At 53.7% G+C, this 19632-nt stretch overlaps 1 protein-coding gene across 3 annotated transcripts in view; it reads right to left on the bottom strand.

Annotated features, from left to right (window-relative positions):
* Window positions 1-2355: 2355 nt before the first annotated feature.
* The window catches only part of ZNRF1 (zinc and ring finger 1), a 105584-nt gene continuing 88307 nt past the window's right edge, over window positions 2356-19632 (bottom strand). Inside the window, exons 2-5 of one of the 3 annotated variants that reach the window (XM_030299725.1) lie at window positions 16774-16869; window positions 6295-6400; window positions 4551-4642; window positions 2356-3359 (exon numbers count right to left, since the gene is read on the bottom strand). In XM_030299725.1, the coding sequence (XP_030155585.1) occupies window positions 4585-4642; window positions 6295-6400; window positions 16774-16869 (260 nt within the window). In that variant the 3' untranslated portion in view covers window positions 2356-3359; window positions 4551-4584. The other 2 variants (XM_030299727.1, XM_030299726.1) reach the window with 2 other exon arrangements.

A 19632-nucleotide genomic window follows, 5' to 3' on the forward strand; every position in this document is an offset into this window, starting at 1 on the left:
CCAGTGGGACTCTCCATCTCACCTCACCCCTACTCTCCTGAGCCACCACTGAGCTCCTTCCCTGCCTCCACCCCACAGGCCCCTCCACCTTTCCCCATCAGCTGTCTAGGCTCTGGGCAGAGGCCGCCCTTCTGGGACTCCTCAGCCCAGCATGATTCTCAGAAGCCCCTCCTCCCTGGACTGAGCCCCATTTGCTCCTCCGTGACATTTCTAGCCCTGGGCTGTGAGCACTGTGCCGAGGGCTGGTGCGGGGGCAAGCCTCATTGCCTCTCCCCAAACCACCCCGGTACAGGAACTACCTAAGTGTTAGCTGCATGCATTCTGGACAAACAGCTCTCTAGTACCCACCCCCACCCCCCCGCCCTGCAAATGGACTGCCTCACCCCCAAGCCCAGGGGAGAAGCCTGCAATGGAGGCTTCTCCCCTTACTGGGCAGAGATCTACTTTGATGAAAGAACAAACACACTGTTCACTGAAATACCAGCCCCTGAAGACTCAAGTGCCTATTTTTGCCTTATTTTCTTTGTGTGTGTACTTTCTGGAGAGCCATCTGGAGTGGAGTTACACACTTCTTGGCACCATTTACCTGCAGAATTCAGCACCTATCTCCTAAGCATAAGGACCTTCTCTTAAAAACCTCAACACCGTTGAAGGGCTACTAGATGGTCTTAGTAAGGTGCAACTGCCCGGGAAGCCCCCCTCCCCCCTCCAAAGCGTGCTGAGCCCTTAGCAGAGAGAGGGGGATGGAAGTCACCTTGAGATTCCAGCTGACTCCCTGCCCGCCCAGAAAGAGAGACAGAGGCCTGGAAGGAGCATGACAGAGACCAGGCCTACCTGGGAAGCTGGGACTAGCCTGTTCCACCCCCGCCCGAGGGGCCTGCAATCCGGGTGAATTCTGGAGGCCAGTGCAGCCAGCAGAGGGCTGCCATGTGCGGGGGGGGGGGGGGGGGTGGAAGTCACTGGGGGGTGGGGACAGGCACCAGCCCCGGGAGACTGGAATAGGGCCCGCCCGGCGTGGGCTCCAGCCTGCCCCACTGGGTCACGACCGACCGTTTGGCTCACCCAGGGCCAAGCCACCAAGGTGGTCATAAAGGCCTCTGCCTACAGGCCCAGGGGTCAGGCAAGGAGATCTTCGGGGCCGGCTTTGCTGGAGGAATTAAATTTAGAACAGGGAGACACAGTTGCCAGGCAGAAGCGGGAGGTGCTGTGAAGAGAACAGTGCTCTCTGCGATGACAGAGCTATGAGGGAGCCTGCTACGCATGTGCCAGGGGCTTCCGGGCACATTCTCTGACCCTCACGGTCACCTCCCAGCTGTGTGACTGTCCCCACTCACATGTGATTGAAACTGAAGTTCAGAAGAACAAAGTTGTTTCTCTGAGATCATTCTGCCCAACAGAGGAGCCCACATGCAGACCGTTTCGAGCTCATGTTCTTGTCACCGTAGCGACGGTCGGTCCCCGGGGTCCCCACCATGATGCTAAGGCCCAGGCTCAGACCCACAAGGTCTTCTTCGGCGTTTCCGAACGTGCTGAGCGTGCCTGTGCCCCAGTTCACGTTTGCCCCCTGGCCCGCAAGGCCCCTGCCCAGAGTAGGTGCTTTAGGAAGCATCTGACAGATGTCGGACAGCCCGCCGAGCACAAGAGGGGCCCGAGGAGGGGTTGGAGCAGAGAAGCTTGAGGCATCTCCCTCCGGAGTTTTCCTTCACAGGCTCTGCAGGAGGCTCCGGAATGCTGCTCCAGGAGCTGGTCTGGCCCGGGGACAGAGGCTGGGCGTGCGCCACTCCCCCTGCCCTGAGCTTCCCGCCCGGCTTTAGGTGTGCCAACTCTTGTGAGCCCTGAGCGGCTGGTTCCAGTTCAAGGGCTCTGAGCTGGCTCGGCCCCAAACAGGGCCTCTTTCCGGGCCTCAATGAAGCATGCCCATGAGTCAGCACCGAGACGTAGACTGAGCAACAGGCAGGGCAGGGCAGGACGTGGGATGGGGAGCGGAGGATGAAGGAAGGCAGGGGTGGGGGTGGGGGAGTGAGGGGACTGGGCCGATACCTGGAGGAATCCGCATCCTTGCAGCCTCCGCTGGCTGCGCGATCTCTGCCCCCGCAGATCCTTCCTGAAGAGTTCTGTCACAGCCACGCCACAGGTGATGGCAGATGGACTCCATGATGCTTAGGAGGGTCAGTAAATCTGAAGGACTCGGGTGTGACCTGCCAGGTCCCCCTGCCCGGGCATGACTGCTCTGAGGACCACTTCACACGCCTGCAGCGCCAAGCCTGGAGGAAGTTGCTAAGGATGTAGGTGAGGGAGCGGGGGACAGGCCTTCAAGCCCCATTTCCTGGTCGTGTAACAATTACCTCAGTAAAATAAAGTCACACAGTGCATCTTTTATTAGACATTTTAATACCATATCAAAACACCTTGACTAATGAAGAAAGCTTTTTCTCCAAGCTTTGAACATTTTTTTTAAACATTTTATAAGGTTTTTTTTTTTGTATTTTAATATATAAATACAGAAACCTATCTTGCATGGGCTGATGCCACGTGTGAACATCAATGGCTAAAATGTTCTCAAACAGAGTGCCTGAAAACAGGGGTAACTGTACATATTCCTTTAATAAGTCTTTTGTCTGTTTAAGTTTTCTGGAAAAAAAAAAATCCACAAGGGTCTAAGAAAAATGTTCAGGCATTTTTGCAGGACACTTGTGATTGTTAAATCCTCTGAACTGACCAGAACCAGGAGGGGAGGGAGGAAGAAGAAAAGGAAAAGGAGAGGAGTAGGTCCTTGACGGGTTGTTTTTTTTGGCAATAAAGTTACATATCAGGGTCCTGGGGGAGAAATGTGCAAAACCAAGCCAGAAGAATGGAGGAAAAAAAACCCCAAAAATACCCAAGGCAGAGTGGTTGGTGATGGAGAGGGCCGATGGGGGCGCCGGGCATGGGAGGAGGCCACGTGTGCCTGCTCCTGGGCCATCGGGGCGTGTGGCCCTGCTCGGTTCTGTCACTGAGTGGGTTCTAGCTGGGCAGCAGACAGCAATCTGTAAACATCACGAGGGAAAACACCAGTCGACACTAGACTTTTTTTTTATAATTTTTTTTTTTTTTGTAAACACTTTAGACAGACCCACAACGCCTTTCAAAGGTGAAAAAGAAAATGCCCTTTCCCTCCTGGGATGAGGGGTGAGGGGAAGGATGGCGGTTGATTCTTTCTTCTCTCAAACTCGCTCTCATCCATTTGGTGTCCTCAGGGAGAAAGGGAGAACCATTCTCTGGAAGTCAGTGCAGAAGGGGTGCCCTGTTCCCACTGGTGTCCCCAGCTCAGCTCTGCCCGTGTCCGATGCCTCCTCTCGGGAACGGGGGCTGGCCGGTCCCTGTGTGGATCGTAACACGTAAGTCGCGCCGTGTCGGCGAGGCCGGCCGCGTGCATCCTGCCGAGGCTGGCCGGGCGTCTGTGGTTCCGCTCCGGGGCCCGAAGCCAGAAGTCACACCGGGATTTGGACTCCCGCTCCGGCGCCGGCCCAGTCCCTCTGCCTCACTCTCACCCTTGCTTTTTCTTCTCCCCGTGTCCTCAGTTTTTGAGGGGAAGGTAAAAAGAGCAAAAGTCCCTGATTTGTCTGACATCATCAGCTGTTCTGGGAGTTTACTTGGAATAAATAAAATAAACCTAATGAAGAACAAAGGAAGACAAAACAAACAAAAACAAGGGAGAGAGAGAGAAGAAAAGAGGCCCCAAAACCTTTGGATGTGAGATGAGGTGGAGTCAGGGTTTTGGTTTCCCTGGGGTTTTTGTCTGTTTGCCAGAAAAAAAGAAAGTGCTAGCCCAGGACTCGCAAGGGACAGGTGGGATGGGGGACGGGCGAGGATGGTCAGCAGAAAAGCAAGGTGCCCTGGGGAAGAAAGGGACAGTCAGACTGGACGGTTATACAGGGGACCACGTGTGCACATCTGGAGGGAAAGGTAGTCGTGCTGGCCTGCTGTGGCTGATTCATCTGGAAGCTGATGAGTGTGTGAGGGTAGGCGAGAGTATGTGGGTGTGAGTATGTGTGAGTGTGGCTGTGTGTGAGCGGCACAGTGTGCGTGTGTGAGCGTGAGGGAGGTGGCCTGCGGGCATTAGAGCAGCGGTTAAGGTGATCACTGATGAGCACCACAGAGGACAGGGCACTGTCCCACAGGGTGTCTTGTTTAGTAAGTCTGATGTCCACTCCTGTCCCCGAAGAGGCAGAGACCCCGAGACGCAGGCTGACTCGGGTCACCCCTCACGCACAAGGCGGGGCTGGTGAGAACCCAGTGTCGGTCCCCTCCCACCCGGCACTTTCCGAGGGGGTCTTTCTGAACCTTCCTCAAGGAGATTCACTCTAGATGTCTGCACACACTGGCCTCTTCCCAAAGAACCTAGTTCTGCCGAAGCTCCCCTTCATAACCATGGGAGTTTGTACTTCCTGTCCTTCCTGGAGAATCACCTCCCCCCACAGAACCACTGACGAGATGCTCCCCTACCTCCAGGCCCCAGAGTGACTCGAGCCTCGGCCTTGAGCCCAGAGCACCCCCAAACACAGGCTCACCTTTGAGAGGAGTCAGCAAGCGAGCCCAGCAGGGTCAGTCCGCAGGATGTTCTGGACAAGATCTGTTCACTTCAAACCACGAATCTATGCAACTGAGGCAGGGAGGTGGCAAGGGGAGACATGTTACCCGTGGACCAAGCCACTCCTTACGGGGCGCTCTCCAAGGGTCAGGCTTCTGATCAGGAGTTTGCTAAATCTCACTTGCTCGCGCCTCAGGGAAAAACAAGCGTGTCCCCATACACCCACTTTTTGAAGCAGGAAGGAGAGAACCAGGACGGATCTTGGCTCAGCCCGAGGCATCAGCCCGGCACGATGGGTACAGGATCGGGTGGATCTGGGTGCTGGCAGGAAACGGCGAGTGTGGCCCTGAGAGGGACCAAGGCCTCGCCTACATGGAGGCCCGAGAGAGGCAACAGCTACCAGGGGGAAGGTGAGAGCTGGAGGGCCAGGCAGGGCAGTGAGCCCACCATCTCTCGGGCTTAAAGCACAAGCAGATGGAAACCAAGACCCGGCAGGCTGGCCGTTGCTCTGGGCACTGGGGTCCCGGGAACCCCTTCTTCCATCAAAGGGACAGCCTGAGGCTCCCTCCCTGGTGGGACCTTCAGGAGATCCCCAGGCTCTACGGAGCTTGGTCAGCTGTGGTGGGCACACGGCATGGAGCCTGTTCCAGAGAAGTGGGAAGGGGAGGCCCAGCCCTCCAGCTTAGGGACATTGCTGGGGAGGGCCAGACAGGAGGCTAACAGTGAAACCCTGGTGTCCAATGTTCACAGAAAGGACCATTTGAACCAGACAGGTAACAGAGATTGCCCAAAACAGCTTTCTGACTTATGTACCAACATAGGGTAATTTTCAAAGACAGGAACCAGGTTGATAATTTGCATCGTTCTCCCCCAGAGCCAAAGATTTCTATCTCCTGGTTCTGAGTGGTGCCTTCTGGGGACACTGGAGCAATCTGTGCTGGGCCCAGGCCAAGAGCACCCCCTCACCCCACCCCGACCTGGAGCCTCTCATAAACCGGCCACGTCTGGGTACCAGGCGCCACAACCACCTCGTGGCCAACAGCCCTGTGAATCGGGCTTTGGAAAAGCCCGCGTGTCAGGAGAAGCTCTGGGACTCAAGGAGCCGAGAGCAGATGGCACAGAGCGTCCTCCTGTCTTGGGTAAGGAGGTGTCTTCTTTCTAGCTGGAAACAAGAACGAGGCTCATACTGGAGCCTGAGGACAAATCTCAGCCCCGCTAATTATAGCAGCTTTCAGTGCCGTGGCCCCACAGGTAGTGGCTATTCCTGCCTCTGGCCCTCTGGGGAGAAGGGGCGGGTGCAGGGGTGGCTCGCACACCCCGCCCTGTTGCCTCTCTGGCACAGATGACGGTCCTCGCACCGTGGAGGAGAGGGGCCCGCGGAGGAAGATAAGGCTCAAGGAGACGGATGGCGAATCAACCTTCCAGGTGGGGTCCTAAGTGCCTCCAACCTGTGGGGCTCCACGGGTCTCCCCGTCAGCCCCCACCCTCCAGGCCATCAGACCAGAGACCTGCTCTGACCTACACTTGGCATGTTCAGACCTTCTATCTGCGGACCTCTGCTTCGACCCCTCTCAGAGCCCTTGGCAGGGAGGAGAGGTCATCCCGCAACCAAAGGGGACAGAATGGCTAGTGCTGAGGGTCCGTCCTTCTCTCCCCCACCTGCACAGAAGGAGCCCTCTGGGGTCTCGGATGGGGCTGAGCTGGCCCTGCCGACCCTTTCGTACCTTTTGTGATAAATGCACAGGCAGGGCAGCCTGGCTATCGTGTCCCCCTGAAGCAGCTCCTCCAGGCAGATCACACACTCACCCGCGTCTTTAGTCAGCACGTCATCTGCAAAGGGAGGACAGAGGAGAGTGGGAGAGGGTCAGTCGCCAGCAGACAGGTGGTGCAAGGCAGGCAGGGGTCTAGGAGCTGGTTGGGACCGCCTGGGTCCCCTGAAGTGGGCAAGGCTCTGTGGGCGACACAGAAGACCAAGGGTACCTTGACCTGAAGGTACTGCAGAGACAAGACACGCACACGGCACATGAATTATCTGAAGACAAATGGGATTAATCACCAAACGAGGGGCCAGAGGATGGAGGCTGAAAAGGGCTGGGAGGGGGACAGGCACGTAGCAGAGGCAAACCATTTCCCTGAACGGAGCATCCCCCAGACAGACACACAGACCAGGGGCCGCATGGAGTTCTGGTTTGGAAAAGCATGGTGACGGGTACGAGGCAAGAGGGAACGGAAGAGACAGGTGCTCAGCAACTACTCGTGAGTGCACAACAGCCAACAGGTGGAATCAGCCCATATCCCCCCCCCCCCCCCGCCCCGCCCAACTGGTCAGTGGATAAACAGACGTGGGCCATCTACACTATGGAATATTACTCAGCTGTGAAAAGGAGCAAAGAACCAAGGCAGGCCACAATGTGGACAGACTGCAAAAACACCGTGCTGAGAAGCCAGACACAAAAAGTCACCTACTGAACGATTCCATTATATGAAATGTGCACGACAGGCCAATGTGGACAAAAAGCAGATTAGGGGCTGGGGCGGGAGGGGATGGGGAGTGGCTTTTTTACGGGCGAGCGGTTTTCTTTTTCTCCCTTTTGGATGGTAAGAACACTTACCACAAGATCTACCCTCTCAACAGACTTTCAAGTGTGCACTACACTGTTGCTAACTGGAGGCACAATGCTGTGCACCAGCTCTCCAGAGCTTCTTCATCTGGCACGACTGAAACTCCACACCCCCTGAAAGGCGACTCCCCGTCTCCCTATCCCTCAGCCCCTGGCGACTGCCACGCTATCCTCTGGCTCTTTGAGAAGGACTCTATTTTAGATACCTCACGAAAGTACAATCGTGCCAGGCGTTTTCTTCCAAAAATGTGTGTAACTAGATGGAGATGATGGTTGCACGACACTGTGAATGTCCTGAACGCTACTAGGTTGTGCAATTCAATTTAAAAAGGAGAAAAAGGCCCCCCACAGAAAAGAATGAATGGAAGGAAGCTACCGCACACCACAGGCCCCTAGCACAGCCACAGCTGGAAAGGCCTGGGTAGAATAGGGAGACACCATGGCTGAGTCGGCAGCCCTTTATTAAATTTCTGTGACATTCTGGGCACTGGCAAGTCAGTGAATAAGCCACGGTCCCAGGATCGAAGTCCTAGTCTCACAGGGGAGGCTGACAAGAAAATGAAAACGAACAGCACGGGAATTTTTAGGAAGCCTGACGATGCCCACAGGCCCAGGTGTGAGGGTATGGCAGATGCCTGCCTTATCAGGGCAGAGACTGTTCAGGGAAGGACATCCCAGGCAAAGGGAACAGTACCCGAGCATCGGGAACCGCAGGAAGCTTGCTATGGCCTCTGCAGAGAGACGCGGGGTCTTACGGGGAGGTGGGACCAACTCCCTCGGGACGGACTCGTGTTCTGCTGTGGTGCCTAGGCTTCATCTGGTTCACTGGGAGGCCCTGGAGACACGGTCTGATCACATCTGGTCTCTGCTGACCACTGGAGAAGGGGCTGAGAGAGCCCAGAGATGGGGGGCCCACTGCGGAGGCTGACGCGGCAATGCAGGAGCAATGGATTCAGGGCCTGCACTAGCCACGGGGGCACGAAGGGAGGAATGATGTGTGCTGACCAGGGCAGCCAGGCAAGTGGCAGGTGCTCGTCACTATGAGAGGGGACCCAGGAGGAGGACAGGCAAGACAAGTGAGTTCAGAGCTGGGTAGGGGATGCTGACCGGGCATCTCCATTTGGACAAACTAATGAAACCTCCGGGAGACTATTCAAGTCTAGATGTGGGGTTTAGAGGAGAGACGTGGGTGACGGGTGTAGATGTGTGATAAAGAGATTTGACTGACATCTAAGAAGGCCGAAGACAGAACCCGGGTTAACTCTAACATCTGGAAGGCAGGTGCAAGAGATGAAGGAAGCAAAGGTTACTCAGAAGTTTCCCAAACCACAAGAGAAATACCGAGAGGGTGAGGTTATGGATGTTAAGAAAGAGCCTGAAGCAGGATCAGTTCCCCACTACTAAAAGATTGTAATTGTTCTTGAGCACCACCAAATGAGATACATCCTGAGGTTGTACGTGTGTGTTCAATTGAGCCTCACAACCTTATGAGCTAGGCAGGGCATGTGTGTTATTTCCATTCTGCAAAGGAGGATACGGAAGCCAGAGAAATCAAACATCTTGCCTGAGATGGGGGCCTGGGAGTGGCAGCGCAGGGCCTGGGACCCTCTGCTTGGTGCCCTCCTCCGCCTGTTTTTGTGTGCTCTCTGATGACTTTGGTGGAAAGGAAAACATGTGGGGCCTAGAAAACAAGGATTCTTTTTTTTTTTTTTTTTAATTTATTTTTCAGAGACAGTGTGAGCAGGGAAGGGACAGAGAGAGATGGAAACACAGAATCTGAAGCAGGTTCCAGGCTCTGAGCTGTCAGCACAGAGCCCGACGCGGGGCTCAAACCCATGAACCGTGAGATCATGACCTGAGCTGAAGTCAGCTGCTTAACCCATTGAGCCACCCAGGTGTCCCCACCGCCTTTTTTAAAGGTACGTTCATGCCCAGAGCAGACCCCAATGAGGGGCTTGACCTCATGACTCTGAGATCAAGACCTGAGCTCAGATCAAGAGTCGGATGCTTAACTAAGCCATTCTGAGGTGCCTTAGAATTCTCTCAAAACGAGAATTCTTCATGGCCTAGAAGGCTAAGGTGCCTCAAATCTCCCCACCAAGAACCCTGAGGAAAAAGCCTAAGATAGGACCAGGTCAATACTGAAGTCCCTGTGCACTTGAGCTGTTGACAGAAGTCACCTTCTGCTTCCCGGCCAAGACAATTTGTGGTCACTTTTTGTTAACATCAGGTTAACCCACAGGCCCACCTGAAAGGGTGACAAGAACGGAAAAAGCAAATGGCACATCATCAGTCTGCCAAGGGGAGGGAAGCCTCAGACTCCGAATGTGGCAAGTGGCAGATCGGTAAAAGGGCAGGATCCCATTTCTTAAAGCACCAGATACCCTCCATATTGAAATGTATGTGTGTATCCACCTGGTTGCGTTGGCAGAGAAAACGCCTGGGAGAATATACACTCTGATGGTGAAGGAAAGGAGGACTAGAAGAAAAATGTCTTTATATATTTTGAAATTTGTTTGCACATGCATTGCTTTTACAATGAAAAGCGCCAATAAAGAAAAGTACTGGTGTTTTCATTCGGCTCTGAAATGCATCAAAAGATAGGATGGGCTGGTGGACAGAGGTGTGACAGAGCAAGTACCGTAAGACGCAGACTCCAGACTCTGGGTTCTCTGCGTGTTCACTGCAAAACCCTCAAAGTCTGCTGTATGTTTCATAGTTTCATAATAAAACACCGGAGGAAAACACCCCAATAAAGATGGGAAGGAAAACAGTCTAGCTTTGAGGGGGCAGGGTTTTACGACGGACCTTCCTGGGAGCCCTCTCCGCCTCAGGCGTCCCAGGGGGAAAGTGAGTCTGGGCCCCAGCCCCGTTTCATGGTTCCTCCCTTCCTCCCCACTTACGGATGATTCCTATCCCTGGGGTGCAGTAACGTTACAGATTCCCAATTAGTGTCCTCTGCATTTCCCCCCACTGACTGATACCCCAGCCGTGAGCCCAATGGGTAGGTTAGAATTCCCTGGGTCCCCAAAGCTTCCCGAGCCACTGGCTGTGCTCTCCACCTGCACTGGCTCCAGGCCAGAGCAGAGGTGACAGAGATATAGGAAGGGAGCCAGGAACGGAGAGAAGGCCTGAGGTTTGCTCGACTCTCCCCTCTTTTCATACTGGATGTCACTAGGGGAAGACATAGGACGCACAGGGTGGTTCCTTTTCTTATCAAGGACTCCGGCTTGAGCACATGAAGGTCAGATGCATCTTCTTAGAAACAATCAATTACCATTCGCACACAGTGCGGTGTTGCGCCTCACCAGCCAGCCTGGGGCTGCAGCACCAGGCCTGGAAGCCCGTGGGACAGGGGAGCTCAGGGCTGGGGCCCTGACAGCCTGGGGAAGCCAGTGGCACCCACACCCGGCGCGGTGCCCAGGGAGCAGTATTCTTCCCACAGCGGAAGGCAGGCGGTACACAGATCCGGCCACAGGCCTGAGCAGGTTGAGTAAAACTTCCTGTCCCAATCCCTGGGGCCCTGGAGTCAGCAGCCCCCAGATGTCCGTGGGAGCTCAGCAGGGGAGTGGAAATGGCTAGGGCTGACGGTTGGCTATCAACTAGCTCCTCCAAGTCTTCCATACACTTCTTGTGGGAGGCTGCTGCCTGCTGTCAGGAACCTCGAGGCACAAAGCCGAGGACCCTGGGCCTGGCACAAATTGAGGCCACCAGGGACACAAACGTCCTTTGATGTCCCCAGAGGAGGGGCCTCAACTGATGCTGGTTGATGAGAAAACAGGAATGAAGCTGTGCTTTCTGCCTTTTTCTTATTGGCTCCCGACAAGCCCCCCCCCCCCCAACTCCCTGCCCCACCAAGTCCCTGATGCCCTGTGCAAAGCCAGTGTCACTGCCCAAGAGGGAGTTTAGAAGTGTCTGGTCTGAGTGGGAGTGGTGCTAAGTGATGCCAATATCTGTCCGTCCAAATGGATCAGGGAGCCGAACGAGAGGCAAAGCTCTCTGGCACCACAGTGGGAGAGGGTGACACCAGGGCAGGGACTGGGGTTGGGGGGTGGCTGCATACTTCTACTCCTGCCTTGAGATACGGGGTAGAGGGGCACTCTGACAGCTGCTATTTGTCAAAGCAAGATGTAGGAGGAGGAGAAAAGGAGGCTTCATTTCTTTGGGGCCAGCTGTATGCCAGAACTTCACAGAAACATCTCAATGAGTCCTAAAGACCCTAAGGGAGTCTCTGGATCAGCTCATGCAGCTGGTAAGTGGCCATGACTCCCAAGACAAGTTCCACGTGGCCACCTTACCTCCCTTCCTTAAAAGACCAGGTGATGGAGTCTCTTCCCTTGGGGCAGGAAAACACCACCCATCTCACCCACAACTTCAGATCTTCCTCTTCTTGTGACTGTGTGCATGCAGGGGCTCCGGCGGGGGGGGGGGGCGTGGGGGTGGAGGAACCTAGGTGTAGGGCTGCCATGTGGGGCTTGGCTGCCCCGTGGAGTGCTGGCTCCACGTTCCCCAAGGGACTGCCCGAACGGCTGGTCTGGTGGCATGGAGGGGGCAGGAAGGCCCAAATAGCTACTGATCCCTTTCTGCTGGCAGTCTGGAGGGAAAGCTGAAGTTGGTGCAGCTCGGAGCCAGCAGCTGAGAGCAGGACGATACATAATGCATTTCCTCTGGTGCTTAATGGCAGTCAAAGCCCTGGCGGGAAGGAAGGTAGGAGCCAGAGGGAGAACCCTTAGCAAATGACGCAGAGACACTGGCCCCACCTCCTGGCCTCATTTCCTGCCCAGGTGCAGCAGAGCCTGGTCTCCTCAACAAGGGCAGAGCTGCTGGCCCAGTCTCCTGGGGGACAGGGAGGAGCAGTGCCATCGGCGCCGGTTTCGCCGGCTCCCTTCTTGGGGAATCTCCAGGAAAAGGGGAAACTTGGAGCAGAGGGTTCCCCTCCCAGCAGTGGCATCCCCACCCCAACGCCCAGACTGTGGGGCACGCTCCAGTTGTTCTGGTGGGCTGGGCTGCAATGATGGTGGCCAAGAGGGGGCAGCCAATAAAGCTTGCGCCCGGAGGGCTTCATCCCTACTGAGGCTCCCCATGGCGACCCAGCTCAAGTCTCTTCTGTAACTACCCGATTCTGATTTCCCCACTGCGGCAAGCCCCTGTGGGTCTCCTGCCCACGGGTTCCCCGCTCTCCCAGGGGCCCTCCAGTCACCAGCCCTCTTCCTGTAGGAGGGGCACCAGGACCGACACCTCCGAGTCCGGCACTGCCGAAGCATCTAACGGTAGACACTGCCAGCGCCCCACTGGGCTGGGCACACTCAAAGGCCAGGACCTGGCTCCCCCAGGCCTAAGAAAAGGCATTTCCATGCCAACCACAGGCTCTCAGCAGGGACACAGGCCAGATAAGCACCATTTACACAAGTCTGCTGCCTTGGGGTAAACTCGAAGGAGGCATTCCTGCCTTTTTAGGGAGTCAGATTCCCTCTCCATTAAAGAAACTTTGTGTGGCATGCAGCATTTTAAGAGCCCTAAAGTCGGGGGCAATGACTTTTGGCGGAGAGGAGGGAAGAGGGTTGTTAGGACCTTAGAAGCAGAGCATGGGTCCAGAAGAAGAAAGAAAGAGAAGAAAGAAAGCTGAGGGGAGACAATCTCCTGAAGCTATTTTGATAGCAACCAAGCTCTCCTTAACACTGCTGGCAAAGGAACCTGAAACCCCCCAGAATCTACCAGGGCCAAGGACTCCTGGCTAGTCTTGGAATGTGGGCCCCCTAAACTTTCCACTGACAGCTGGCCATCTGTCACGCCCCCGACAGTATTATGGTTCTATTTTGTTCATAGCAAAATCAACTGCCCCATCCAATCTCAAGGCTCGTACTGCTAGCTGAGCAATGTGAAGGCCAAAATTTAAGTGCATATTCTTTTTTTTTCTCTAATGTTTATTTATTTATTTTGAGAGAAAGGGAGTGCGCAAGCAGGGAGGGGCAGAGAGAGAGGGAGACAGAGAATCCCAAGTGGGCTCCGTGCCACCAGCACAGAGCCCAATGTGGGACTCGAACCCAAGAATCATGAGATTGTCATGACCTGAGCTGAAATCGAGAGTTGAATGTTTAACTGAGCCACCCAGGAGCTCCTTGAGTGCATATTCTTGAGGGTGAGTTCCCTGGTCTCAGAACCACAAATAGATGTTGCACATAGAGAGAAATTAAAGGGCCATTCAAGCTCACTGCATTTATCCACAAAAGTGGGTCCCCCCAATTCCTCCCTCATCTCCCAGGGGTCCTGAGCTCAGAGCCACCCGTGGATGAGGAGAAGGATGGAACATTCAGTGCTCTGGGGCCCTGCACCCATCCTACACCCTCAGCATGGGGCAACTACTCACAAGCCTTCCTAGCCAGGTGCTTGCCCTGGGAGCACCAGTTACTGGCCTGCACATTTCTCTTGAGCACTGGGTGAACCAGTTAATCTAGTCTTGCCTTTCCTAAACTTTTTTTTTTAATCTGGCAGGCCGCTACTGGAGGCTTTCCAATCCACAGCTCAGGCCAACCCTCATAATAAGAAAAATACTACTTTCTATCTGCCTCATTTAGGAGGTTTCTACTTTTTTTCCTTTGGTGGTTAACTAAATTTCATCTTACATAACCGCTGCAAATTTTCTAGAAATTTCCCCAATTAGTGCCAGCAATTACGGAAAGTGTGTGTGTGTGTGTGTGTGTGTGTGTGTGTGTGTGTGTGTACACACGAGAAATCTCCAGAGGAGTGACCAGGAGTTCTGGTGAATCTTCAAAAGGAAACAGCACTTTTCTCTATTCACTAAGAAAGCCTCATCTTGCCTACTTTCCAGAAGATTCTGAGAGCTCTATACTTCACAGATTAAAGAACGTAAAGAAGTCTTCTCACATTTCTTTTGAATAGAAAAGATAAAGTGAAGTTGGTGGGGATGATGAGAGATCAGGTGTAAAACAGGTTATTGGCAAAACCAAAGTAAACACCCAGATGTCCTGACCTGGGACTTTGGCCTACGGTCCCTGAAATGCCTGTGCTCTGTGTGAGCTAGAATAGGCCCTAGACAAGTTCTGGAGACTCCCACTCCACATACATATCCCCAGTGGCAAATGCCTTCTCTTATCTGGAAGGTTTAGATGTCTTCACAAAACACAGAGACTGGCTATCAGGCATTAAGTGCACACAGAGAGGCCAGCCCGCCATTTCTGAAACCTCTCCATCCCCTTAAGTCAAATTCCACTGAAAGGACCAGACACAACATGCCTCTCCTTGCCTCTGGTGGTAAAGGGTTGACTTTTGTAAAGGAGGTGCTTGAGCCTCTAGTTTACACACACACACACACACACACACACACACACACACACACACACTCACATCCTAAAGAGGCGGCCCTTCAATTAGAGGAGGAGTGGAAAATGGAACAGAACTGAGAACAGCTGTAGTTGGGTCTCACGCTGGTTGGTCAACTTCCTCTTCTTCTAAGGGGACTCTGACTCTGAGTGTGGCTTCTGCGGGTGGCTTGTGCTCAGGCTGGGCTGCCAAGCTGGCTCTCCTGTGGAAGTGAGGGGAGAGGGACAAGGGCCCCTTCCCTGTGGCTGTGGGCAAGGAGGAGAGCTCCAGGCAGCACCGGGCACTTACAAGTCTCTCGCCTTGCCTGTTCTCCTAATGGGGCATGTGGGTACTTCTCACTCAGGTGGCCCCAAGAGCACTCTGTCCTCCACAGCTGCCCTTGCAAAGTTCTCCCTGATGACATCAAGAGCCCAGTCCTCTCGCGTGGAACCCACTCTGAGGCAGCTTTGTGTTCTTATGACAGCAAGGCAGTGTCTACAGAGAACCCTCCCTAGCAACCCACAGGACAAAAAGCGGTCTTCATGAGGGCTCTGCACATGCGGAGAATAAGTGAACACAGTTTCTGGGCCATGGCTGGGGAGGGCTGTGGGCCACGGGAGAGAACTCGGCTCCCTCCATGGTCCCAGGCAGAGACGAGGAACATGACAAAGTAGAGCTGGAACATCCTTTAAGGAACGTATGCTGACGAGTCTGACAGGAAGCCCAGAGCTCACATGACAAGTTTCAGAGATGTGGCAGCGGTCAGTGTCTAGGGACAGTGAGAGGCTGTCCATAGGGAAGAAGAAGGGCTTCCTGGGCACCAGGTAGCAGATGAAGGGGAAGGAAATGCTGGGGGCAGAGGTGGGGCCACGACGTTCCCTGCGGCTGGTCCTCTGACCTGAGCAAATACGACCAGACTGAGTGTCGTGGAGACAAGCAGATAACCGGCCTGCCCACATGTACTCAAGATCTTTCTGCTGAGCAAGTAAATCAGAGATAAGAGAATAGTAGGGTGTGTTTATAGGAGAACGAATGTCAGATTTGTCAGATTTACCTCGAGGGAACAATCTGGAATCATCAGGCCTCCTGGGCTAACGCTGTGTGGAGGCAGGAGCCCAAGGACCGCTCTGTAAGGAGAATCTACTCAGGAAACCTTCATCGTCAGGAGGGGGTTCAAGCGATCAGAGGCTCACCTCCCATCCAGTCCACAGGCTCTGAGAAATCACAGAACTTGTCCCGAGCACCGCTATGACTTTAACCCCAGAAGTAGCCCCGTGACGGGGCCGGAGCACACCCCCCTCAGATCTAGTGCCTTGCAGAAGGTGCAGTTCTCTGATGAACACGGTTTGAGGACCGGACTAAGCACACGAGAGTGAACACAGGGTGGAAGCCCACAGCACCCAGCACTACACAGAGGTCAGTCCACTCTGGAAAACGAAAGGCAACCAGCCCGTGGATGGGCTCACATCTTTGAGGGTGACTGTCTCCGATCAATGCCAGCTGTAACTTCCTGAGCACTGACCACGGGTCAGGCTCTGTATTGACGGGTTTTAGGCGTGAATATCTTACTTTGTTCTGACAAAATCCTCACAGCCAGGTTACTGACAGCTCCATTTCATGGACCTGGAAACTAAACCTCTGCTAAGCTCTTGCCTCTCAGACCGTCCAGTCAGTCAGTGATGGAGGCAGACGCTGATGCTCACTGTCCACAGAGGCACCACATTAGGAATGGCCTGGCCTGGAGATTCTACCTGTTGTGTTCACTGCTCGGCTCTGAAGCAGGAAGCAGTGGGGCCTTGGTGGAGCGACCAGGTGGCAGGTCAGCATTTTGAATCCCTGAAGGGTGTCCACTTGGTGAATGTATTCTGCTGTGGACGCCAAGGCTTAAGCACTCCGTGCACACCAGCAGCACAGAGGTCCCCTTCCCCAAGGAGAGGTGGCGTCCCCTCCAGGCCCTCTGCCCTCCGGTGCGTAAATGGGCAAAGGCCGCATCTCCCAACCTGAGGTGCAAAGGAACTAAGGGGGCAGAAGGCCTGGGCACCCAAGAGACTTCTGGGTGCCACGGGCCTGACCCCTGGGCCGCCTTCCTGCTCCGCTCGGCTGCCTCTCCAGCTGGTGGCACCGAGACGCCTTCAAAAGTCGGATTCCTCAACACCACGCAGGCATTCCCGCCAGAAAGGGGGGTGCAAAGGTTGCCCAGAACCACTTGAACTGGGGAAGACCCTCAGTTGGAGACTCCCCCGCCCCCGGCCAAGCCCTTACCATTGTAGGAGAGGCGAGGTTTGCTCAGACACATTATAAAGTGCATTTCCATCTCATCAGAAGCCACAGACTTGGAACAAATGGGGCACTTGAAACCTGAAAGACAGGAAAACGGTGTGAAATGTCTCCTCCAAACCAAGCACGTCCACAATAAACACAGAAACCGAAGATGGCTACAGTCACGTGGGGGTCAGAGTCAACACGGAGAATTACAATCTGGATACACCCTAGACCCGATTTCTCCTTCATGAATTGCTATTTATCACAGCTCCCGAATCCCCCTGTTTCGCCAGTGCTCTCCCTGCGACAGGCCCATCGGTGAAGCTTATCAGAAGTCACTGGCAGCTGGTATGAGTTTTATTCTCCATTTAGATCCTTTCCCCAGGGGCGCTAGTGGGCAGCAGCGATAGGGAGGAATAAAATCCAGGCAAACAAATAATCAGTCTCTGAGTAACAAAGTGTTTAATACCCTTCCTCCTCACTAGCTCCAAACCACACGGCTGATCACCTGTGGGAGGAAGGCATAGAGCCGTACCTCCTCGACCACCCATAACCAGGTGGCACCTTGCCTCCCTGCGGCTCAGGCAGCTGTCCCCTGAGAGTGTGGAGCAGCAGGGTGGCCCTCTGGAGCCCTCCCAAATGCCACGCACGCCTTGGCCATATGCCACTGACAGGAACAGCTGTTCCACTACACCAGGCAAACACAGGGCGTCATGACCCTGCCGTCCCCCTCCCAAGGAAGTCTGGACTGCTTAGACAGCCAAGGAGTTTTACCAGAACTGTGCCCAATTATTGGAGATTTTGGTTGAGAATCTTCTGAGCTGCACTCCATGAATCAAACATAGTCCCTTGAGTTATTTTTTTATAAACAACTTAAAAAAATTTTTTTAAATGTTTATTTATTTTTGAGACAGAGGGAGACAGAGCGTGAGTGGGGGAGGGGCAGAGAGAGAAGGAGACACAGAATCCGAAACAGGCTCCAGGCTCTGAGCTATCAGCACAGAGCCCGATGCGGGGCTCGAACCCACAAACCGCGAGATCATGACCTGAGCCGAAGTCGGACGCTTAACTGACTGAGCCACCCAGGCGCCCCTGAACAACTTTTTAAAGATAAACGATCTCCAATTTCCCCCATTTTAATTTTTATTGAAATTATTTTCAAGTGATCATTTCTTTTCTTTTCTACCAGGAAGATCTAAGACCATCAGCAAGTTATTACTTATTTGTCCACATCAAATTTCATACGTCACAGCCTCTCTCTTTTATGACCACAATTCCCACGCAGCTTGGACATCTTAGGTCCGTGACGGCACAGCTAAATACTGTTGTCAAGGTTTGACTCTCCTGTTAAACTCTTAGTTGAAGTGTTCCATGCACAGTTTCATGGGATGCTGGTAATATCGGGCAGCAACAATTTCTTCTCAAATAGATAACAGGCTGAGGGCTTGTACTGACTGTCAGCTGCTCCCTCCCGGACAGTGTCTCTCCCAGGGCCTTGTTCATTCTGTATGGAAAGCCCTGCACTTTGACAGCTGCTGGTGCTGAGACAGGAAGCAAGCCAGCTCCCGTGTTCCCGTGTAAGGCACACATACTTTGCTTAAAGTCTTCTCCAAACCCTCCTCTTTTCAGTGACAATGATCTATAGGACCAGACAGAAAATCCAGGGTCCGGTTAAGAACAGACAAAGTGGACCTCACTCCATGGCACAGTCCCCATTCCCCCAACCCTTTCCCTCAAAGATCGTTAGCATCCTGTGTCTCAGCTAAAATGTCTGGTGGGGTGCCAGGGTGGCTCAGTCAGCTAAGTGTCTGACTCTTGGTTTCTGCTCAGGTCATGATCTTGCAGTTGGGGAACTTGAGCCACTCACTGGGCTCTGCAATGACAGCGTGGAGATTGCTCGGGATTCTCTCTCTCTCTCTCTCTCTCTCTCTCTCTCTCTCTCTCACACACACACACACACACACACACACACACTAAATAAATTAAAAAAAAAAAAACTAAAAGTCTTGCAAATGCTATCAATCCAAGGGCTGTATTTTCTGATCTCTGGGTGGTTATGAATCTATTAATAACAAAACCAGAAGACTGTAAAGAAACATGGTGAGAGAGGGTCCATTCTAAATTTTCAGCCAAAACCAGATCTCAGATGTGTCAGGCTGATTCTTTTCTAACTCAGGTTAGAAATCTACAGACCCAGTGTGGCATATGTGGTGGACAAGGGAGTAATGCACTTGAGTCTTGTAGGACAAGGATGTCTTCACCTCTAACCTAAGTCTCTCTGCATCCTTGGATCTGCCCTCAGGCCCGGGCCCTGCAAAGAAGTTAGTATTAAGTAACATCCCACAGAATGACCAACCATTGGGAGATTGTCTTATTTTCTTCAGAGATTCCTTCATCTTTTTTTTCTGACTCAAAAGACCAAGGTTTTACGACTTGGTGACTACAGGACTTTTCTAGTTTATTTTTTTTTTTTTAATTTTTTTTTTCAACGTTTATTTATTTTTGGGACAGAGAGAGACAGAGCATGAACGGGGGAGGGGCAGAGAGAGAGGGAGACACAGAATCGGAAACAGGCTCCAGGCTCTGAGCCATCAGCCCAGAGCCCGACGCGGGGCTCGAACTCACGGACCGCGAGATCGTGACCTGGCTGAAGTCGGACGCTTAACCGACTGCGCCACCCAGGCGCCCCAGGACTTTTCTAGTTTAAACTTGCTACGTTGGCACACTGTCTGCAGGCTGAGGGCTCCGCGCTGGCATGCCAGGGTGGACGTGCTCTGGACCCTCTCCTCCAACGCCAGGCCCTGATACGGTCACTAGGAGGTGCTCAAGCGAACTGCTGCTACTGATAAAAGGCCTTAC

This window comes from Lynx canadensis, chromosome E2 (genome assembly GCF_007474595.2).
Source record: "Lynx canadensis isolate LIC74 chromosome E2, mLynCan4.pri.v2, whole genome shotgun sequence".
In the NCBI taxonomy this organism is placed as follows: Eukaryota; Metazoa; Chordata; class Mammalia; order Carnivora; family Felidae; genus Lynx; species Lynx canadensis.